The sequence below is a fragment of the Mobula hypostoma genome, chromosome 16 (assembly GCF_963921235.1).
Source record: "Mobula hypostoma chromosome 16, sMobHyp1.1, whole genome shotgun sequence".
In the NCBI taxonomy this organism is placed as follows: Eukaryota; Metazoa; Chordata; class Chondrichthyes; order Myliobatiformes; family Myliobatidae; genus Mobula; species Mobula hypostoma.
In genome coordinates this window covers 53627104-53645368 of record NC_086112.1, presented here as the reverse complement: position 1 = coordinate 53645368, position 18265 = coordinate 53627104, and the positions used below count along the sequence as shown (strand labels likewise).

Sequence of the window (18265 nt, the reverse complement as noted above, 5' to 3'; positions counted from 1 at the left end):
TTTAACAAGGGACGGAATGCTTGATAAATGCAGGACAGTGGATGCACGTTTTCTCATGATAATTGCTGGGTTCCATAATTCAAAGGCCAAATCTTTTGGTGCCTGACACATAGGGCTAGAAAAATTTATATATCTGGATAACTACTTAAGAATAAACTTGTAATCCTGTAAATAAGAGAGCCAATTCTTTGTTTTCTGCCTGTCCATCTGTCTCCCTCATAACTTGCCCCATTGTCTGGCTACTTGGTTCACTCAAAGTGCAGGCAGATCCCTTCCTTATGCCCATTCAGGTAACAGAAATTCTCCCTCACAGACTTAACCTATTCTGCAGCACAGTAGCATAGCGGTTAGTGTAATGCCATTACAGCACCAGTGATCAACGAACTAGGTACAATTTCTGCTGCTGCCTGTAAGAAATTTGTGTTTTCCCTGAGATCACATGGGTTTCTTCTGGGTGCTCTGGTTTCCTCCCACATTTCAAAAGTATATATGGTTAGGGTTAGTGAGTTGTGGGCATAATATGTTGGTGCCAGATATCACTCATTTCATCATGTGTTTAAATGTACATGTGCCAAAGTTAATCTTTAATCTCTTTGTATCTAATTTCACCACTACCCAAAAACTAGAGATATGGAATAAAATATGGTTTCATGAAATTAGTAGGGCGAGAGGTCAAAGTAAATACAAAATGGCTTTGCTTTATGGGGGGAAAAATCTGCAGCTGCCTCTGGGGTCTTCTGTATATTCTCCAATAATCAAGTATGGTAGCATTTCAAATTGGCTTGTTCAATTTATCAGAAACCCAAGTCTTTTAGACTAGTTCCTAAGATATTTTTTTTCAGAAAAGTACAGTTATATGAAGTATTTTATTGTTCTAGGGACCACTCAGACAAGCTTTGAAGGAAATCTCTACTGATCAATCCAAATACCAACGGTGGTTAATAAAAAACAAAATGAAAGCCTTCTATGCCCCTGTATATGCAGAAGACTTGCGTGAAGGAACACAGATCTTGCTGCAAGTAAGTTTTGATTTTATACTAATATCTGTCGAGTATTTCAGATGTTCGCCTAACGTCGTTTCATGGACTTTCAGTTTTGTATTACCCCTGTGGCCGGAGTACAATGATGATGGAGTCTGAAAGAACACAGATTATTCTTCCCTTAAATTTATTGATTTGTGTGTGTTGGTTAATTGAAGACAAAAAGCTGAACAAAGTGCGTGTACTGTGGTCAATTGCTGATATATTGTTGCATTCATACTCTCCATCCCTTCATGAAAGATTGGGTTTAGACTTGGGACAAGTTCATGAAATATTAATAATTGTAATATATCATTGGGGAATTAAAGAGAATTTGTTTTAGGTATTTAAGAAATTAAGTTTGAGAGGGAAAGAATAATAAAGATTGATTAGTTCAAAACACTGATAGCACCAGAGGCAGCTGGTTAAAATTGTCTGAACAACTTTTTTTATAGTTTTGATATTGGGAGCTGCTTTAAGTATTGATAATAAAATTATTTTCTGTCGTTTGGTGGTTGGTTATTTCACCCAGGTAAAACTTGGTCTACAATTCTGTTACCGGGCAATGATAAACAGATTCAGCAACAAAAATACAATAGGTGCATGCTACCTATGCTTGGCTTCCGTTATCATAAAGAAACGAATATTTTGCTGCATTAGGTGTTGTATAAAATTACTGCATTCGGGCTACTTGACTACCTCTCGGATCAGTTTAAAAACATTTCCATTTTTCTCATCATCCTGTGGCTTGTGGATTTGATCATCAAATGCCCACATATGAGGAATTGTTTTTGTACTGCAGTTCAAACCTACGTTCAGATAGAAAAGTGACTTTCATTTTTCTTTGTTCTCTTTTCAGGCTGTGGGACTTGGCCGAATGAGACCGAACACACTTGTCTTTGGCTTTAAAAAAGATTGGCGTCAGGCACTTATGAAAGATGTGGGAAATTACATAAATGCTATTCAGTGAGTTACTGCATCTTCCTTAAAGCTTCCACATCCTTCTTACAATGAGTGACCGGAACTGCAAACTATATTCCAAGTGTAGTCTAACCAATTTTTATTTACAAATCACATGCTTTTTTCCCCACACTGGAGCCCTAAAAACAGGGAAAATTGTAAAGCATGAAAAACTAAAAAAAAAAATCAAAAATCGATATGTCAAAAGATCAAAAGTATTCATCCCCCTTTCCTCAGTATTTATTTGAATGTCCTCCTGCAGCTATTACAGCCAGTAGTCTCTTTTGATAAGTCTCTATTAGCTTTGCACAATGTAATGGAGCAAGATTTGCCCATTACTGTTTGCAAAATTGCTCAAGTTGGGGAGCGGCAGTTGACAGTAGTCTTGAGGTCTTGACAGAGATATTTGATTGGGTTAAGGTCAGGACGCTGAACCACTCAAGGACATCAATTTGAAACCACTCCATGGTTGTGCTGGCAGTGTGCTTTTGGGTCATTGTCTTCCTAAAAGACAAACATCCTCCCCAGTTTAAGCTTTCTGGCAGAGGTTAGCAAGCTTTATCCAGGATCTCTCTGTATTTAGCAGCATTCATTATTCCATCAAACCTGACCAGATTACCAGTCCCTGCTGCCGAAAAGTAACCCCATATCGTGATGATATCATGTCCATACTTTACAGCAGCGATAGTGTTGACTGTTGCTTAGTGTTGAGGCCAAAAAGTTCCAAATTTAGTCTCATCTGACCAGAACACCTTCCACATCTTGACATTATCTTCCCAGTGATGCTTTGCAAAGTCTGTACGGACAAGGATCTGCTTTTTTTTGTTTTAATCAGGGCTTCTTCATTGCCACTCTTCGATTAAATACCATTTTTGTGCAATGCCTTGGAGGTTATGAAGCCATGAGCTTCATCCCAAGTTGCAGCCACTGACTTTTACATGTCACTCAGTGACTGTTGGTGTCACAGTAATCTCTCTTACAAGTGCCAGTCTTCTTCACTGACTAAGTTTACAGGGGCAGCCTGGCCTAGACAGTGAGGCTTCATATTTCATCCATTTTTTCATGATGTACTGCTCTGAGCTCTGAGGTATGTTCAGTGCCTTTGAGACAAGTGTTGTACTATTCCCCAGCTAGGTTTGTGCCTCTGTATTATCATTTCCCTAACTTGTCTTTAATGCTCTTTAGTCTTAATTTTGATTTGTTCTGTTGGAAATCTACCATACTCTTGGACCATTCGGAGAGGGGTATTTATTCTTATGAATTCATTGAAAACAGGTGATGTTCCAATTTTCTACATCATCAAATTGGGTGAATTGGAATACAGCATATCGCTCCTGAGGAAAGTTAGCATAGGGGATGAATACATTTTCAGCATCTCAATTTTATTTTTTAATTTTCAGTAAATCACTGACAGATTTTGGAATTTTTTCTTCTGATTTGACATGCTGTACAATGCTTTGTAGAAAAGCTCAAAAATGCTACTTCGATATATTTTAATTTTAGAAAAAAGACTGTGAAATTTGAAAATAATTGTGGAGGTTGAATACTTTTTCAAGGCACTGTATATAGCTAATGTGCCTATAATTTTGGACTCCATTGCATTTTTTTAAAATAGCTTTGTTTTTCTATAAGAAATTCCAGTGTTTTGTACAAACTAAATTTTCTCAATATTACATGAACCATTATAATCACTTTATCAAATCAGAAGATGAACCCCATACATTTACTGCCTTTGGGTACTTTAAACATCTCAAAGTATAAATAAGTTTTTATTGTGTGTACAAAGGCTCATTAAGTATGGTGCCTAAATAAGGCTAAGAATTTTGTTTCTAGTTTGTAGTTAAATAATTGTTCTTGTAATGTATATTTGCTTTGCAGTGATGCATTTGACTATCAATATGGAGTGGTTGTCATTAGACTAAAGGAAGGCTTTAATATTTCTCACCTTCAAGCACAAGGTGAGATTTTATTTTAGATCTGCAATCCATTTAATGCTGTAGAAAGATTGTATATTTTGGGGAGGGAAGTGTGAAGAATGCTAATATGCTTTTGAAAATACAAATTCAATATTTTTTTCCACTGTTTATGGATTACTGGCATTAGGAGTTTTTGATTAGTTGCTAGACATGGTATGGGGAAATGAGGAGGAGTTGCATATGAAGATCAGTAACATTAAATTGGTGTTGCCAGTGATCATCTATGTCCATTCTTGCCTCATTTTGTATCTTGTATACACACTACCTTGAGATGTAAATGTTAACTTCTCAGTTTGGAGAATGCTTGAGTATGCCTATCATGAGAAATGATTGAGAATGCTCATATGTATCATTTACATATTTGAATCAAGGAATCAGCTTCTTGCCAATCACCTTGAACTAGATTGTATCCAAAATTGAACTGACTACCTTTTTTTTTACCATTGGTTTGTTCTGGTTTATGCTGTATCACTCTCTGCATATACAGTGGATTCTGGTTAATTGGGCCATTGGTTACTCGGGGCAGCTGCTTGTATGGGATAACTCTTAACGAACAGAGACTAATCGATAACATAGCTGCGATTCCCTTCGTTTATGTGGGACACTGTGCCGCTTATTTGGGATTGAAGACTATGCTGAGCAGTTCTAAATAGCGTCAGTGCTCTTGTGTGGCTATTGGACAATACACTGTGGTAGAGTGAACAGTTTTTAAATGGCGTGTGTTGGTGTTCAAAGCAGTGATGTTTGTCACTGATAGTTAGCAAGAAATAAGCAGTAAGGCAATTCCGAACAGTTTGGCTTACTGTGGTTTCGAGCATTCGGGCTTGGAGATGCGAGAAATGGCCAGGAGTGAAAATGAAACAATTTGACTGCTTCAACAAGCCAGAAACTATGAAAAATTTGAAGGTATCAACAATCATCTTGAATGTTACAATGAAAATAAAGATTTGGAAGATACAATCATCATAAGTATTGTATGGAGGCAGTCCATTATCTGCACTAGACGTATGTGCTGATTTTGTTCATTTAGTGTTAAGCAAAAGAACACAGCAGCGTACTCTGGATGAATTCTTGGTTAACAATTATTAGGGACTAATACACAGCTTTAAAGTACTAATTTGTTCTGTATTTTATTTAAAAACATAATTGGTTACTCAGTTAAACAGTTTTTTAACTACTTCCGTGAAACTTCTGCTAATTGTGACAATCACTTAAATTGAGCCAAAATGCACTGGTTCCAAATTGTCCCAATTAGCCATAATCCACTGAACCGTGTCATTACAAGTATGCTAGCGCTGCTGATACATTTTTAATTTTTGGGCATTTGGGATAAACTTAGATTTTGACAAACATGGTAATAAGTCCCACACATAGATTCTTTATCTATTCAAAAATACTTAACTGGTTTCCCTTGAGTATATTGTTGTTCTGTTTTCTGACCTTCTGCCTCATGCCTGCAGCTAATGCATGTTTTGAAAATTCTAAATGAACAAGAATTGAAGTGTACTAAGGTGCTTAAAATTAGTATTTTTTAGAAAAGAAAAATGGATAGCCAAGGACAAGTAACCTTAAAGATAGGGAAAACTGGACCAAATCGAATAGTTTTAATAGTTATTTAAAAGCAAACCCGTAAGGAAAGGTTTTGTTGTTTGTACTGTACTTTAGTCAACTGTTCAAATTACATCCTGTTTGATCATATCATTATTACATCATCTTTCCCTGAAATCTTATGAGCTTGATTTGGTCAATGTTGGTTCCCCTCCTTGCTGTAGTGTTTACAACCAAGCTAGGCCTAGAGTATGCTGGAGAACAAATGTATTAATGTGGAAGGGTCATTGTATTGTAATGGATATAATCTTCTTCCACACTTCTACAGTTCATTTTACTGAACTTAAATGTCTCTCAAATCATGGACACATTCAAAATATTGACATAACTGAGAAAACAGATCAAACATTTATTTGTTATTGCTGTCCATTATTTTCACTTGTACAGAAGAGCTGTGCACTTCTCAGGAGAAATCTGCTCATCCCAAGGATGTAGTAGTTAATCTAGAACATTCTGATGCTGACTCTAAGCCATCTTCTAAATCTGTGAGCGAAACCAATAGCCCAGCAGTGTCACAAGACCACAAAGGTAAAAATTTGCATTCAGTACATATTGGTAACATAGTGAATAATATTTTTTAAATGGCAGTGTTGACTTTATTTTGATTTTTTTAATATTGATCTTTGCCAGTTTCAAGAAAATAAAAAAAATAAATATAGTGCAAGTCATTTGCAAGATTTTCTTTTGAAGGCACTTCACTAGAACTAGTGCAGCTCTGCTGCTTTTAAAAGAATGAGGAAAAAATAATTGGCCTCTTTAGTTAATTCCACATTTGGCTAGATTTTAATTATTTTTTCCTGATATTTGCAATATTCTGTACTTTCCTCCATCTGTAAATGGGGAATTTTCATTTTTATTTAAGAAAAACATCTATTTCTTGAGCATGGTGCCGAAGTATCTGTTTAATATATTAACTTGGTAACTAGATAATTCCAGTAATTTAGAAGTATTTCCATCTCGCTGAATAGAAGGCTTTAATAGCGTTCTGACCTACAAGCCAGAAAAGACTCCAACTAGTGTAGGTCCAAAACTAAAAACTGATCTGTCTTCCTGAGCTTCTTGGGGTGGGTTAAGTAACTTAAGGAGAAGTAGGATTAAGTTAAATTACAATACATTTGTGCAAAGTGAGCGCAACTGGTGGAGGGGAATCTCTGACCTGATGAACAGTCTTGGCCCAAAAAGACAACTCTTTATTCTCCAAAGATGCCACCTGACCTGTTGAGATCCTCCAGCATTTTGTGTCTGTTCCTCTGGATTTCCAGCATCCGCAGAATATGTTGTGTTTATAATCTTTCATGTTTTTGAGTACTTCCAGTAGTAGTGACAGAGCACAATATCCACCTGTAATCCTGTTGTAATAGTTGGAATTTCTTTGATAGGCTCACTTCAGTGTAAACAAATGACCATTTAGTGGAGATAACTGTCAGTTAGTATTTGATTTTGGGTACAACCAAGTATTCACCATCTGAATGTCATTAAATTAGCAAACATTTGATGGTTGAAGCTGTAATCTGTTTTGCGGAAGTTGCCAAAATGACTCCAATCACTGACAGGAAGTAAGTATGGTAGCAGTCAGTTTGTTTTATATCAGAGGTAAAAGCATTCCTATCTGCAAGAGATTTTGTGTAACTTTTTATATAAATTTTATATTTATATAAAAAAAATTTAAAATGACTCCCACTGAGTTGTTGTAGATTATTTGTAGAATAAAGTGTACTTCACAACCTGTGGCTAATTAGAGATGAAGAATGGATTCATACCCTGGCTATGGACAAGGAAGAAGCCCAGAGGCTTAGGTTGGCAGTGGTGCGATTGCACTGAGAAGGTTTGTGACAGCTTCACCACCAATCTCTGCAATTTAATATAAGTATTTGCCAATGATCACAATTCACAAATTTTATTTTATCACCAATAAACAAATGAATTAAAAAATATCATCACAAATTCATTGCAATTAAATGGTGAGGCTTTAATTCCCTTAAAAGACAGATCAAAATCATGTGTGATTAATACAGTTAAAATATATTGAGTAAAGTGATGTTGCTATCTGTTTTGATGACTTGCCCAATAAATGTATATTGTGGTTGTCAAGTGCTTGCTTGCTTACTCCTGCTTGTGCATCTTAAATTCCCTGTGCAGCGATAGCAAATAGTTTTGCACAAATATGTACAAATAATTTATCAGGCAGAGTATTTTAATTCATGAATATGGAGAATTATAATAGGTGAAACTTCTGTTGATGAACTGGACACAAATTTTGTTAATATCAATGAAGTTCACCCCTTCCATCAAACCTGGAGTTGTTACTCTTAGGACATTCTTTGGGATTTCAGATATCTACAAATATGATTATATTTAAATTTAGGATAGGAAAAATTATAGGTGTACTTTTCAACTTGGGCATCCCTACTGAATTGAGGGTGCCTTACTCCACTGATAATTCTGTCATGACAGATGAAGCCAAAGTGGGATCTACTGACTGCCACAAGTGGCAGGAGCTGGTTGATGGAGCAGGTGGGTGCTATGAACAGTGATGTGTTCTTTCTGTATTTTCATTGGGCTTCCATTTGCTCCTATTGAAGAGATTCCATGTTCTTGATGTCATCCGGTAAGCGTGTCAGAACTACCAATGGAGCACATGAAGATAATCTAATTATTTAATCAACTAGTGACTGCTATTCAGCATTTCCACTCCCCCTCTGCCCCCCAAACCTTTGCCACTAGGATTGGTAGCAGCCAGTCTTTAAATCAAATGCTTCATTATTTAAACTTAATTTACTGGAGTAGTAAAGTATGACAGCATAAAACCAAGCACGTCAGCCGATCGAGTCCATGCCAGCCTGATCTTCTACTTAGTTCCACCTACCTGAGCCTGGACTATACACCTCTATAACTTTCTCATGCATTTTCCTATATAAACTTGTCTTAAATGTTACAGTTAAACTTGATTCTATCACTTCCACTAGGAGCTCATTCCACACTATTATCTCTAAAGTGAAGAAATTCCACCTCAGATTCCCCTTAAGTATTGCACTTTTTACCTAAAGCCTATGATGTCTAGTTCTTGTCTCACCGAGCCTGTGAGTGAAAAAAACCTACAAGCATTCACGCTACCTCTGCCCTTCATAATTTTGTATACCTCTATTAAATCTCCCCTCATTCTCCTACATTCCAGTAAATAAAGTTCTAACCTATTGAACCTTTCCATATAACCGATCCCTACAGCAAGCACTAGTCACAGGCCTCCAATCACAGATACTACCACTCTGTCTTCTCCCACGAAGCCAATGTTGAATCCAATTGACGACTTCATCCTGAATGCCAAGCAACTTAACCTCTGGACCAGCCTTCCATGCAAGAAATGCCTTTGTGAAATGCCTTGCTAAATTCCATGTAGACAACGTCTACTGCCATTTCTTCATTCTTCATCAGCCTTCTTGGTAACCTCCTTAAAAAGATTGGCCTGCCATGCAAAAGCCATGTTGACTCTTCCTAATCAGGCCCTGCCTATCCAAATACTTGTATGTCCTGTCCCTTATTATATGTTCTAATAATTTACCCATGACTGATGCCAGGCTCAGCAGCCAATAATTTGCAAGTTCTTTCTTAGAGCCTTTCTTGAATGTCGGAACAACATCCTCTAGTCCCCCATCAGAATTATGAAATTGAACCTGCAACGAAATTCACACAACAAAGATGTGTTCTAAATGTATCTATAAACCTATAGGACATTCAAGTCCAAATGTTTCTTCAGTTTACCACAGGCATTAGTATTTTATTTCTATTTGCCAGATAAATGCTGACATAACAGAATTGTGGCTGAAATTGCTGTCTTTTAAAATGTTGGTGCTTGTAATAGTAATGCAACCTCTCCAGATGGTTGAACATCCCAGTGGAAGAAGTATTAATGCATCCTGCAACTCTAATCAATTAGTCTCTTATGAAGAAACCTCTGTTTACATCTTCCACACCTTGCAGTTTGTTAAGCTAAGTAGCAGTGTTTCTTTTAATTTATCTTGGCTTAAAGGACTTGAGTGATATTTTTTTTTGACTCTTGCCATAACTAAAATGTTTTTATCTTAGTCTTAGGAATTGCAATTTAATCTTTTTCTAAACTTCCACACTGGAATTAATTTTTACTATTATATCTATCCTGGGTTCATAGAGCACCACAGCACCAACACAGGGTCTTTGGCCCATGTAGTCTATGCTAAATGTTTATTCTGCCTAGTCCCATTGATGTGCACCTGGACCATAGCCCTTCAGACCTCTCCCATCTATGTACTTAACCAAATCTCTGTTAAATGTTGCAATTGAACTTCCACAGGGAGCTAGTTCCATGCTCATGTGACCTGAATGAAAAAAATTCCCCCTCAGGTGCACCTTAAATATTTCTCCTTTCACCCTTCAAAGTTCAAAGTCTTCAACTGACACGTAACCTTTCCCTCTAGTAATTAAGTAGATAATTGCAAGTGTGAAGTGCTGATTAAATATCAATCTAATTGTAAAAGGAAAAGATTCAACTTTCCTCTGAGCGTCTCAGGCTTTGGGTGGTGGAAATTAATTATTGTTACAGAAGCATTTGATGTAAAAAAAATCTTGAAGAGCAGAGAAAAACAAGTGGATGGGTAAGGGATCTCTCTGGCTCTCTGGCTCTCTCTCAGTAGAACCTCCATCTGAAATTAGCAGCCATCATTCTCTCATGCAGTCCTTTGCTTCTGTTCCTATTTTGTCATTAAGCAAATTTGGAAGCCCCAGGTTCTCTACAGATGTGTCAGGGTGGGTAGATTCCTCAGCCTGTTCTGGATTCCTAGGTGTTACTGATGCTGATCACGATGTCCTTAATGCCCTCCATTTTCTGGTTATGGGCCAGAGATCCCCAGGAACTGATAGGTATGTTTTAATGGAGTATGCAGCTGATCTAATATCATGGAAGTTGTCTAATTTGTGGGTCCCCACTTAAGATTTAGCCTTTCTGAGGGAAATCGCTTTTTGATTTGATTTTAATTGAAGTAACATCTTTCTTCCATAATTGTTATTAAAGATTAATTTGTCTTTGCATCTCTTGCAACTTATGTAATATGTGATCTCATATTGTTCGCTATATTGGATTTTTTGTACAACAGAATTGTGTTACTGTAGCATAAAGATAATCAAGTAGATTAAAGTAATATCAAAAATCTGTTGATACAGGAAGCTTTCTGTGCCTGCTATGACCACACCAAGTGAGTGGCACTGTGTAGAAAGTACTCTAATTCTCTTCAGTGATCTTGCAAAGTTTGATTTGGTGTGATTTTCTTGTTTGCTTTTTAGTCTATGATGCATTGTCCTCCCCAGTGGAATTTTAAACTGGCAAAGTGAATCAACTCATTCCAGGCTTAACTATATAATTCATGACTGCGCATTATTTGTTAATAATTTAACTCTCTAATGACTATCAAACTGAATTTTACACTGTATACAAAAGCTGATTAATTATCCATCATGGATGATAATGTAGGGAGTTTAACTGAACAATCATTGTATATGTTTGACTCTAATATTCCTAAAAATATGAAATGCTATTATCTTATATTTTAGAACTTATTTTGGCTTGTAATCTGACAAAAATTTATAAATTTTTCAAAGGTATATTTAATATCAGAGAAATGTATACAATATACATCCTGAAATTCTTTTTCTTCGCAGCCATCCACAAAAACAAAGGAGTGTCCCAAAGAATGAATGACAGTTCAACGTTAGAACCCCAAAGCCCCCCACCAGCTCCTCCCTCCCATACACAAGCAGCAGCAAAGCAACGATCCCCCTCCTCCACCAGCAAAAAAAAAGCATCGGCACCCCCCACCGAGCACTCAAGCATGCAACAAAGCATCAATAAAGGCACAGACTTGTGGTACCCCAAAAACTACTCATTCACCCAGTAATTTGACATACCACAGGTTCTCTCTTTCCCTAATAAGGGGAAAAAGAGGTGTCTGCTTTGTAGCGAGAGGGAAGACATAAGAACAACTAGCTGATTTACAATGTTAAATGTACGTTGCGTCGCTTTTTCCAAGCTCTGTGCCCAAAGAACTCGGGTCTCTGGGCACGCAGCCAGCTTACTGCTTTCGATCTTCCATGTACTCCCACGTCACACCGATTTTCTGCAGAGACATCAGGCTAGAGTCCACCTGCCTCCAGAGCCATGAAATCCTGAAACTCCGAAGGCTAGCTAATCTTCTAAGCTTTTCTGCAGAGACATCAGGCTAGAGTCTACCTGCCTCCAGAGCCATGAAATCCCGAAACTCCGAAGGCTAGCTAATTTTCTAAGCTGCGTCCTTGGTATAATGAATAACGGCAAGTCATGAGACCCTGTGAGCTGGTACCATTCCCGCAAAGAACTGAAGTCGGCATGTAACTTCGGGTCAGGGTCTTCAAAAGAACCCTGAAAGGGAAAAATAGTTATTAAAAACAGAAATAGAGCTGTTTCTGAAGGTGCAAGCAAAGGAGTTGCCGTTAGGCGCCTTCGTCTCCTAAGCTCACTAATTCAATGTGGGATCAATATATTCTCAATTGTAAAAATTTTAGCACTAAACATCCAAGCATCTGAAAGGCAAATATATGTTAGGGAATACAAATGGAAGTTGGCCACAAAGAGAAATGTGGTTAACTTTCTGCTAGATTGAACTGGTTCAGATATTTACAAAAAAAACCTGAATGTTGGAACTCCTTTGGTGCTTTTCAGTGCAGAAGTGCTACAGTTTTAAATTAAATATTTTACTTTTTCATGGCAGAGGGTCATTAATGCTGTAGGATTTACGTAATGAGTTTGAGACAGCCGAGAGCACTTCAAAGTTTATTTGAGTGTCTCTTCTCACACTGGGTAAATTTTAAAGCATGGACAGTAGTCTTCAATTTAATTTTGTGATTCCAACATAATGGGACTCCAGGGTTAGCGTGACCCTATTATGGCTTGGGTGTCTGAGTTCAATTCTGATGTCATCTGTAAGGAGACCGTATGCCCTCCCCCTTTAATGTGTGGGGTTTCTCTCTGTGCTCCGGTTTCCTTCCATAGTCCAAAGATGTACCAGTTAATAGGTTAATTGGTCAGTGTAAATTTTCCCGTGAGCTAAACCAGGAGTTGCTGGGCGTCAGAGCTTGATGGGCCAGAAGAGTCTATTCCATGCTGCATGTCTGAATAGAATAAAAGAAGTTTGTGATTTATATCCTTTTACTAACACTACTGAGAGTCTTTCTAGTTAACTGTGAATAAAAGAGGAGTTGGCATGAGAAGATGTCAAGATTATGTCTATCGAGCCATTGCAGTAAAACTTACTTTCAGTTACTTTTGCAACTCATCACAGCATGCTGGCTTATTCCAGATTGAATGGTATCCCTAACCTTTGCAAAACAATTCCGTCTTATAGATGGCACCAGGCTCTTGCACTTTTTTTTTCCCTAGAGTGGTTCAGTATCTGAAGGACTTCCTTGCACGTAATCTAGCACTGTGTCATTTGGTCATCACGCTCTTTCAATGTTTATTCCTAACTAACAAAAACGAAGTGTGTGCATATTTGAATAGAAACTCTCCATTTACTTTATGTGCTGCCAAGATTTGATCATCCATGTTTGAAAAGGGGAGAATCCACTCTCACAGCCCTAATTTTATGTAACACTGGTCAGAAGATGCTAATCTGGGATATAGTCGAAGAGAGTGGGTTGGGGTGGGGAAGAAAGTAATAGGATACTGCTTGGACTTAAAAACCGTCCTGAACAGGGACTAAACTCCCTTTCCCATCCATTTCCCTCCTACACATTGATTTCTGCCTGCATCGTTCTACACTTGTTTCTGAAAGAATCTGTGATAAGGTATTGGGGATAAATTTGAAGTGGGAAGGAAGAATAGCATTGCTACTGATTGTTTTCATTTTACATCAGAAATAAAGCAATCACTTCCTAACTGGCTTTGAACAAATAGGCACATGCAGGAGATGTGGGCTGGTACTTCTGACAGTTCTCTAAGCAGTGCAGCACAATTAAATATCAAAACTACTATTTGGGGTTCATTCATCCAGTTTTCCTACATCCTTCAATTTCCAAATTAATATTCAGAACATAATTCATCCCATCACTGATTCTATTCTAAATCAGCTATTAATGTTTACTTTTTGAGTACATCCATTGATGCATTTGAAGTTAACTTTTATTTTTATTGGTTATTTTGGCTATAATGCAGATGAAGAAGATGATGGCAAGGCGTCAACACAGCCACTCTTGAAAAAAGGCAGGCAACTCCATCTTTTGTTTTTATTTGAATATTTACCTAAGTTGTGTTAGAAACCAGAATTCCATTTCGCTCTTTTTATTTGTACCATTGTGGATGCTAGTTTCTTATTTTGCTTTAATGCCGGACATGTATGTTTATTTGCCGTTCCCCATCTCTCCCTTCTATTAGTTAAACCTGATTCTTTAAAATTTGTGCAAATCCTGGTTGAGTGCTTTGTTTACGCAACTCTTAATTGCCTTTCAATAATGGTGTACAGATCAAGTGATGGTAGTTAAGTCAGTTTTATTTTAAAGCAAGTTTATCAAGGGAGGTTGGACTAGTGTTGAAAAGATAATCCTGACAAAGCAATCAGCAACTGAAAGCAATTGCCTAAGTATCTTTATCAGGAAATTACAGAAGTACACGCACCAGATTAATCTTTGAGAGATCAGCCAAGTGTACTTTTACAGAATTTCCCATTTAAATAGTGCAAGGCAAAGATACTGTTTGTCTTCCCAGTTATCAAAGTATTGGTATTTTAAGTGATTGTAGGAAAGTATGCCTTTTGTTTTAAATGTGCATGCCCTTGTCTTTAAGATTGAATTGTTGGTTTACCTATAAATTTGCATTGGAGGAACAGCAAGAACTTTACAGAGATCGCCCCTTCAAAATGAAGTTCATCCTTGGGTCCTTTCAATGAAAAGTAGTAATTTTCAAATTACTTCTAGTGGAAGATGATTCATGCAAGGTTATGCTGTAAATCTCTCTATTGGTCATATTTTTGTGTTAAGTTAAGTACTTGGAATATAAACTTATGATGGCCTTTGAAAGACTCAAATTTTCTTCCAGTAACCAGAGTCACTAAATGTCCTCCTATAATCTGCCCATTCATTAAAATGTAGAATATATATCCTTTGTAAATTGTAGTATTTTGGGTAGTTTGACAGCATTTGAAGTTTTGAAGAGCAAAATGTTAATTAATTTAGAGTGTGTGTGTGTGTGGGGGGGGGCGGTGGTAGTGGAATGGACAGGAGCACTGGAGAATTTGACAGCTCTGCTTAAAAATTGCAAATATGCAGGTATGTGATATAGTGTCCTGGATTGTTTACTCCTGGGGCGAAAAAGAAAAAGGTCAAAATACTTATTATTTAGATTTATCATTGGTTTACAGTTAAATATCAATGATTGTACAGCTGGTTTTATCCTTCCTGTTTGAAATAACATGCTAAACTCTCATGATTACAACTTTTTTTTTTGGACATATGCCTAATTTTCTGTGAAACTTTTTAGAAGTTAAAGGTCCTTCCGTGCCTTTGAACATGACTGACCCGAAGTTGCTTCAGGCAAGCTCTGTGTTTCAGAAGAAACAGGTCAAAGGGACAATTGACGTCTGGTGGCTTTTTGATGATGGAGGTATAGTTTCTGCAATTATTCCTCAATGTACAGATAAACTGAAAACAGTTAAACCACAGTTCTCTCCTTTCCTGCATTCTACTTTGGAAATTAGTTGAAAAGGAAAATTTTGAAATGTCTGGCATTACAACAGTTTTTGACTTTATTAGGTCTGACTTTACTTATCCCATATCTTCTCACTACCAAGAAGAAGTGGAAAGATTGCAAGATCAGAGTGTTCATTGGTGGGAAAATAAACAGAATAGATCACGACAGAAGAACGTAAGTGATCTTGAATTTGGAGCAAAAATGAAACATGCAGTGTGCATCTGTGATTACAGATGTTAACAGACATCTGGTTTTATTTTCAAAATTACTGATCTGTTAGTATGGGTAAGGACACAAATACACATTCAAGTTGAGCATGGACACAATGTAAATAACAAGTAGGGCCATTTACTAATTCCAAAATATCTTGAAACAAATTGGATCCAGATTAATATGATGTCATAAACGGTGCAAATTTTGATTATATAGAACCCTATCTAATGTACGCGGTGCTTTAAGTAGCTTGTTTTATTTTTAAACATTTGTACCGATATTTTAAAATGTCTGTAGGAAATTGCTGAGAAATAATAAACGAGAGATTTCATGACTGCATTTATTTTGCAGTTTTAATATGTGCTTCTATATGTATCGTTGCTGCTCATAATCTACACAAACAAAAATAGTGAGAGTATAAGAAAGTTTTGCTACAAAGCCAAATAGGAAAGTAAAGGACCAATGACTGTAACCCAACAATTTAAAAGTGACAGTATGTGGGTAGGCAGATGGCAACAGAAGAGGCAGAATGGTGAAAATGTGAATTAAGGCAAATAGACAATCAGAATCTAGATGATGGAATACATTGGGATCTGGACGTGCAGCTACCTGAAACATTGAGATGACAGGCAACACATTAGGTATGTGGTATGTCTATAGATTTGTGGAGTGAAAACAGGCCCTTCGGCCCAACTCATCCATGCTGATCAAGATGCCTATTTATGTTAATCTTTGCCTTCATTCGGCCCATATGCCTAACATTGAATGTCCGTGAACGTGTTTGGGTTTCTTGTGTGTTGTGGTTGCACCTGCCTCTGGCACCACCATCTAGCCCATTCCTTTTACCCACCAATCCGTGTAGAAAAAGTTGCTCCTCAGATTCCCTTTAATTGTTTCCCTGCTCACCTTAAACTTGTGTCCTCTAGTTTTAGACCCTCCTACCCTGGGAAAAGGGCTGTGACTGTCTACCCTATATGTGTCCCTCATTTTATAAAACATAACTAAGATTTGTACAGAACCTTGAGTGTAGACCTGAGTAATTACTTGGAGTACTAATCAGATTTCTATTTCTAATCCTAACTGAAGGATGCACTTGTGGAAAGCGCATTATAGATTCGGGATTACTTTGTATAATGTAGTTATCCTGGATGAGTAAGACTGCAGTTTAAAAGTATGCCGTTTCTATCCTGGAAGACCATGAATGCTGAGTCCGAGTATATTCAAGATCAATAGATCTGGGTATGGGAGGAATGTGGGGTTTAAAAAAGAACATATGCTTTAAGTAAGGGTCAGTTGCTATTTTACTGAAGTGAATCAACACTGGATACTAACTTTGATCAGTTGTTTTTTATGTTCTTGCTGTTTGTAACCAAATAACTTTAATTGACTTTCAGAATGGCCACTTTACTTAGCAAATTCAGGATTGATTTCTCAGACATCACTGTTCTTGGGGATATGAATACCAAGCCAAGCAAAGAGAAGTAAGTGAAGAAATTAGCAATTTTATGATTATATATTGCCCCATGCAGTGCACCTTATTAACAATGAAGTCTCTCAAGTTTCTAGCAGGTGTTTACTGTAATTTTCCTGACTCTGCTCAGACAATAGAGTCCATAGTGACTATTGTGGTAACACAGATGTGATGATTCCCTAAAACCTAGTGTTGGGGAATCTACCAAACAACTTATATCAGATCATACTTGGCACATGGAGTTCATTGAATGGAGAAGCCTGGGTGAATTTATTAGTAAAGAAATGGTTACAACATAGGAATTGGCCTTTCAGCTCATTTCCACACTGGTTCTCTACCAAGTTACCATCAAATTCTATCCGCTGGCCCCTTTTTCTGCAGTCATTAATTCCTTATATTTACCTAAATTCCTTACTAAGGCTATAATGAACGTGGTTCCACTACTTCTGTAAACAGCACATTTCAGTTTCCAGCCTTGTTTTGCTGTCCTTTCCCTTTTGTATCTGTGATCTTTAGCCTTTGACTCTTCCCCAAAGGGAACAACCTCCTACTCTCTACTCTGTTCAGACTCCCACAATTAATTACCATTAAATCTCCCCTGCGCCTTTCCTGAGAATGAAACAGCGCCATTCCCTCTTCCCTTCACTCTTCCAATGTGGTGACCAGAACTGGACCCATTATTCCAGATGAGTGTGGACCAGTACTTTATAAAGATACAGGACAACTTCCATCAACACACATCAAAGTTGCTGGTGAACGCAGCAGGCCAGGCAGCATCTCTAGGAAGAGGTGCAGTCGAAGTTTCAGGCCGAGACCCTTCGTCAGGACTAACTGAAGGAAGAGTGAGTAAGGGATTTGAAAGTTGGAGGGGGAGATCCAAAATGATAGGAGAAGACAGGAGGGGGAGGGATGGAGCCAAGAGCTGGACAGGTGATTGGCAAAAGGGATACGAGAGGATCATGGGACAGGAGGTCCGGGAAGAAAGACAAGGAGGGGGCGGGGGGGAACCCAGGGGGATGGGCAAGGGGTATATTCAGAGGGAGAAAAAGGAGAGTGAGAGAAAGAAAGTGTGTATAAAAATAAGTAACAGATGGAGTATGAGGGGGAGGTGGGACATTAGCAGAAGTTAGAGAAGTCGATGTTCATGCCATCAGGTTGGAGGCTACCCAGATGGAATATAAGGTGTTGTTCCTCCAACCTGAGTGTGGCTTCATCGTTACAGTAGAGGAGGCAGTGGATAGACATGTCAGAATGGGAATGGGATGTGGAATTA

The 18265-nt window shown here is 37.7% G+C and overlaps 1 protein-coding gene across 1 annotated transcript in view; it reads left to right on the top strand.

Moving 5' to 3' along the window:
- Window positions 1-18265, top strand: part of slc12a2 (solute carrier family 12 member 2) — a 207767-nt gene that overhangs the window by 173676 nt on the left and 15826 nt on the right. The window contains exons 17-24 of the mRNA XM_063068955.1: window positions 879-1019; window positions 1879-1985; window positions 3858-3937; window positions 5951-6091; window positions 13779-13826; window positions 15099-15221; window positions 15371-15482; window positions 16916-17002. Coding sequence (XP_062925025.1) covers window positions 879-1019; window positions 1879-1985; window positions 3858-3937; window positions 5951-6091; window positions 13779-13826; window positions 15099-15221; window positions 15371-15482; window positions 16916-17002 — 839 coding nt within the window. The remainder of the gene's footprint in view (window positions 1-878; window positions 1020-1878; window positions 1986-3857; window positions 3938-5950; window positions 6092-13778; window positions 13827-15098; window positions 15222-15370; window positions 15483-16915; window positions 17003-18265) is intronic.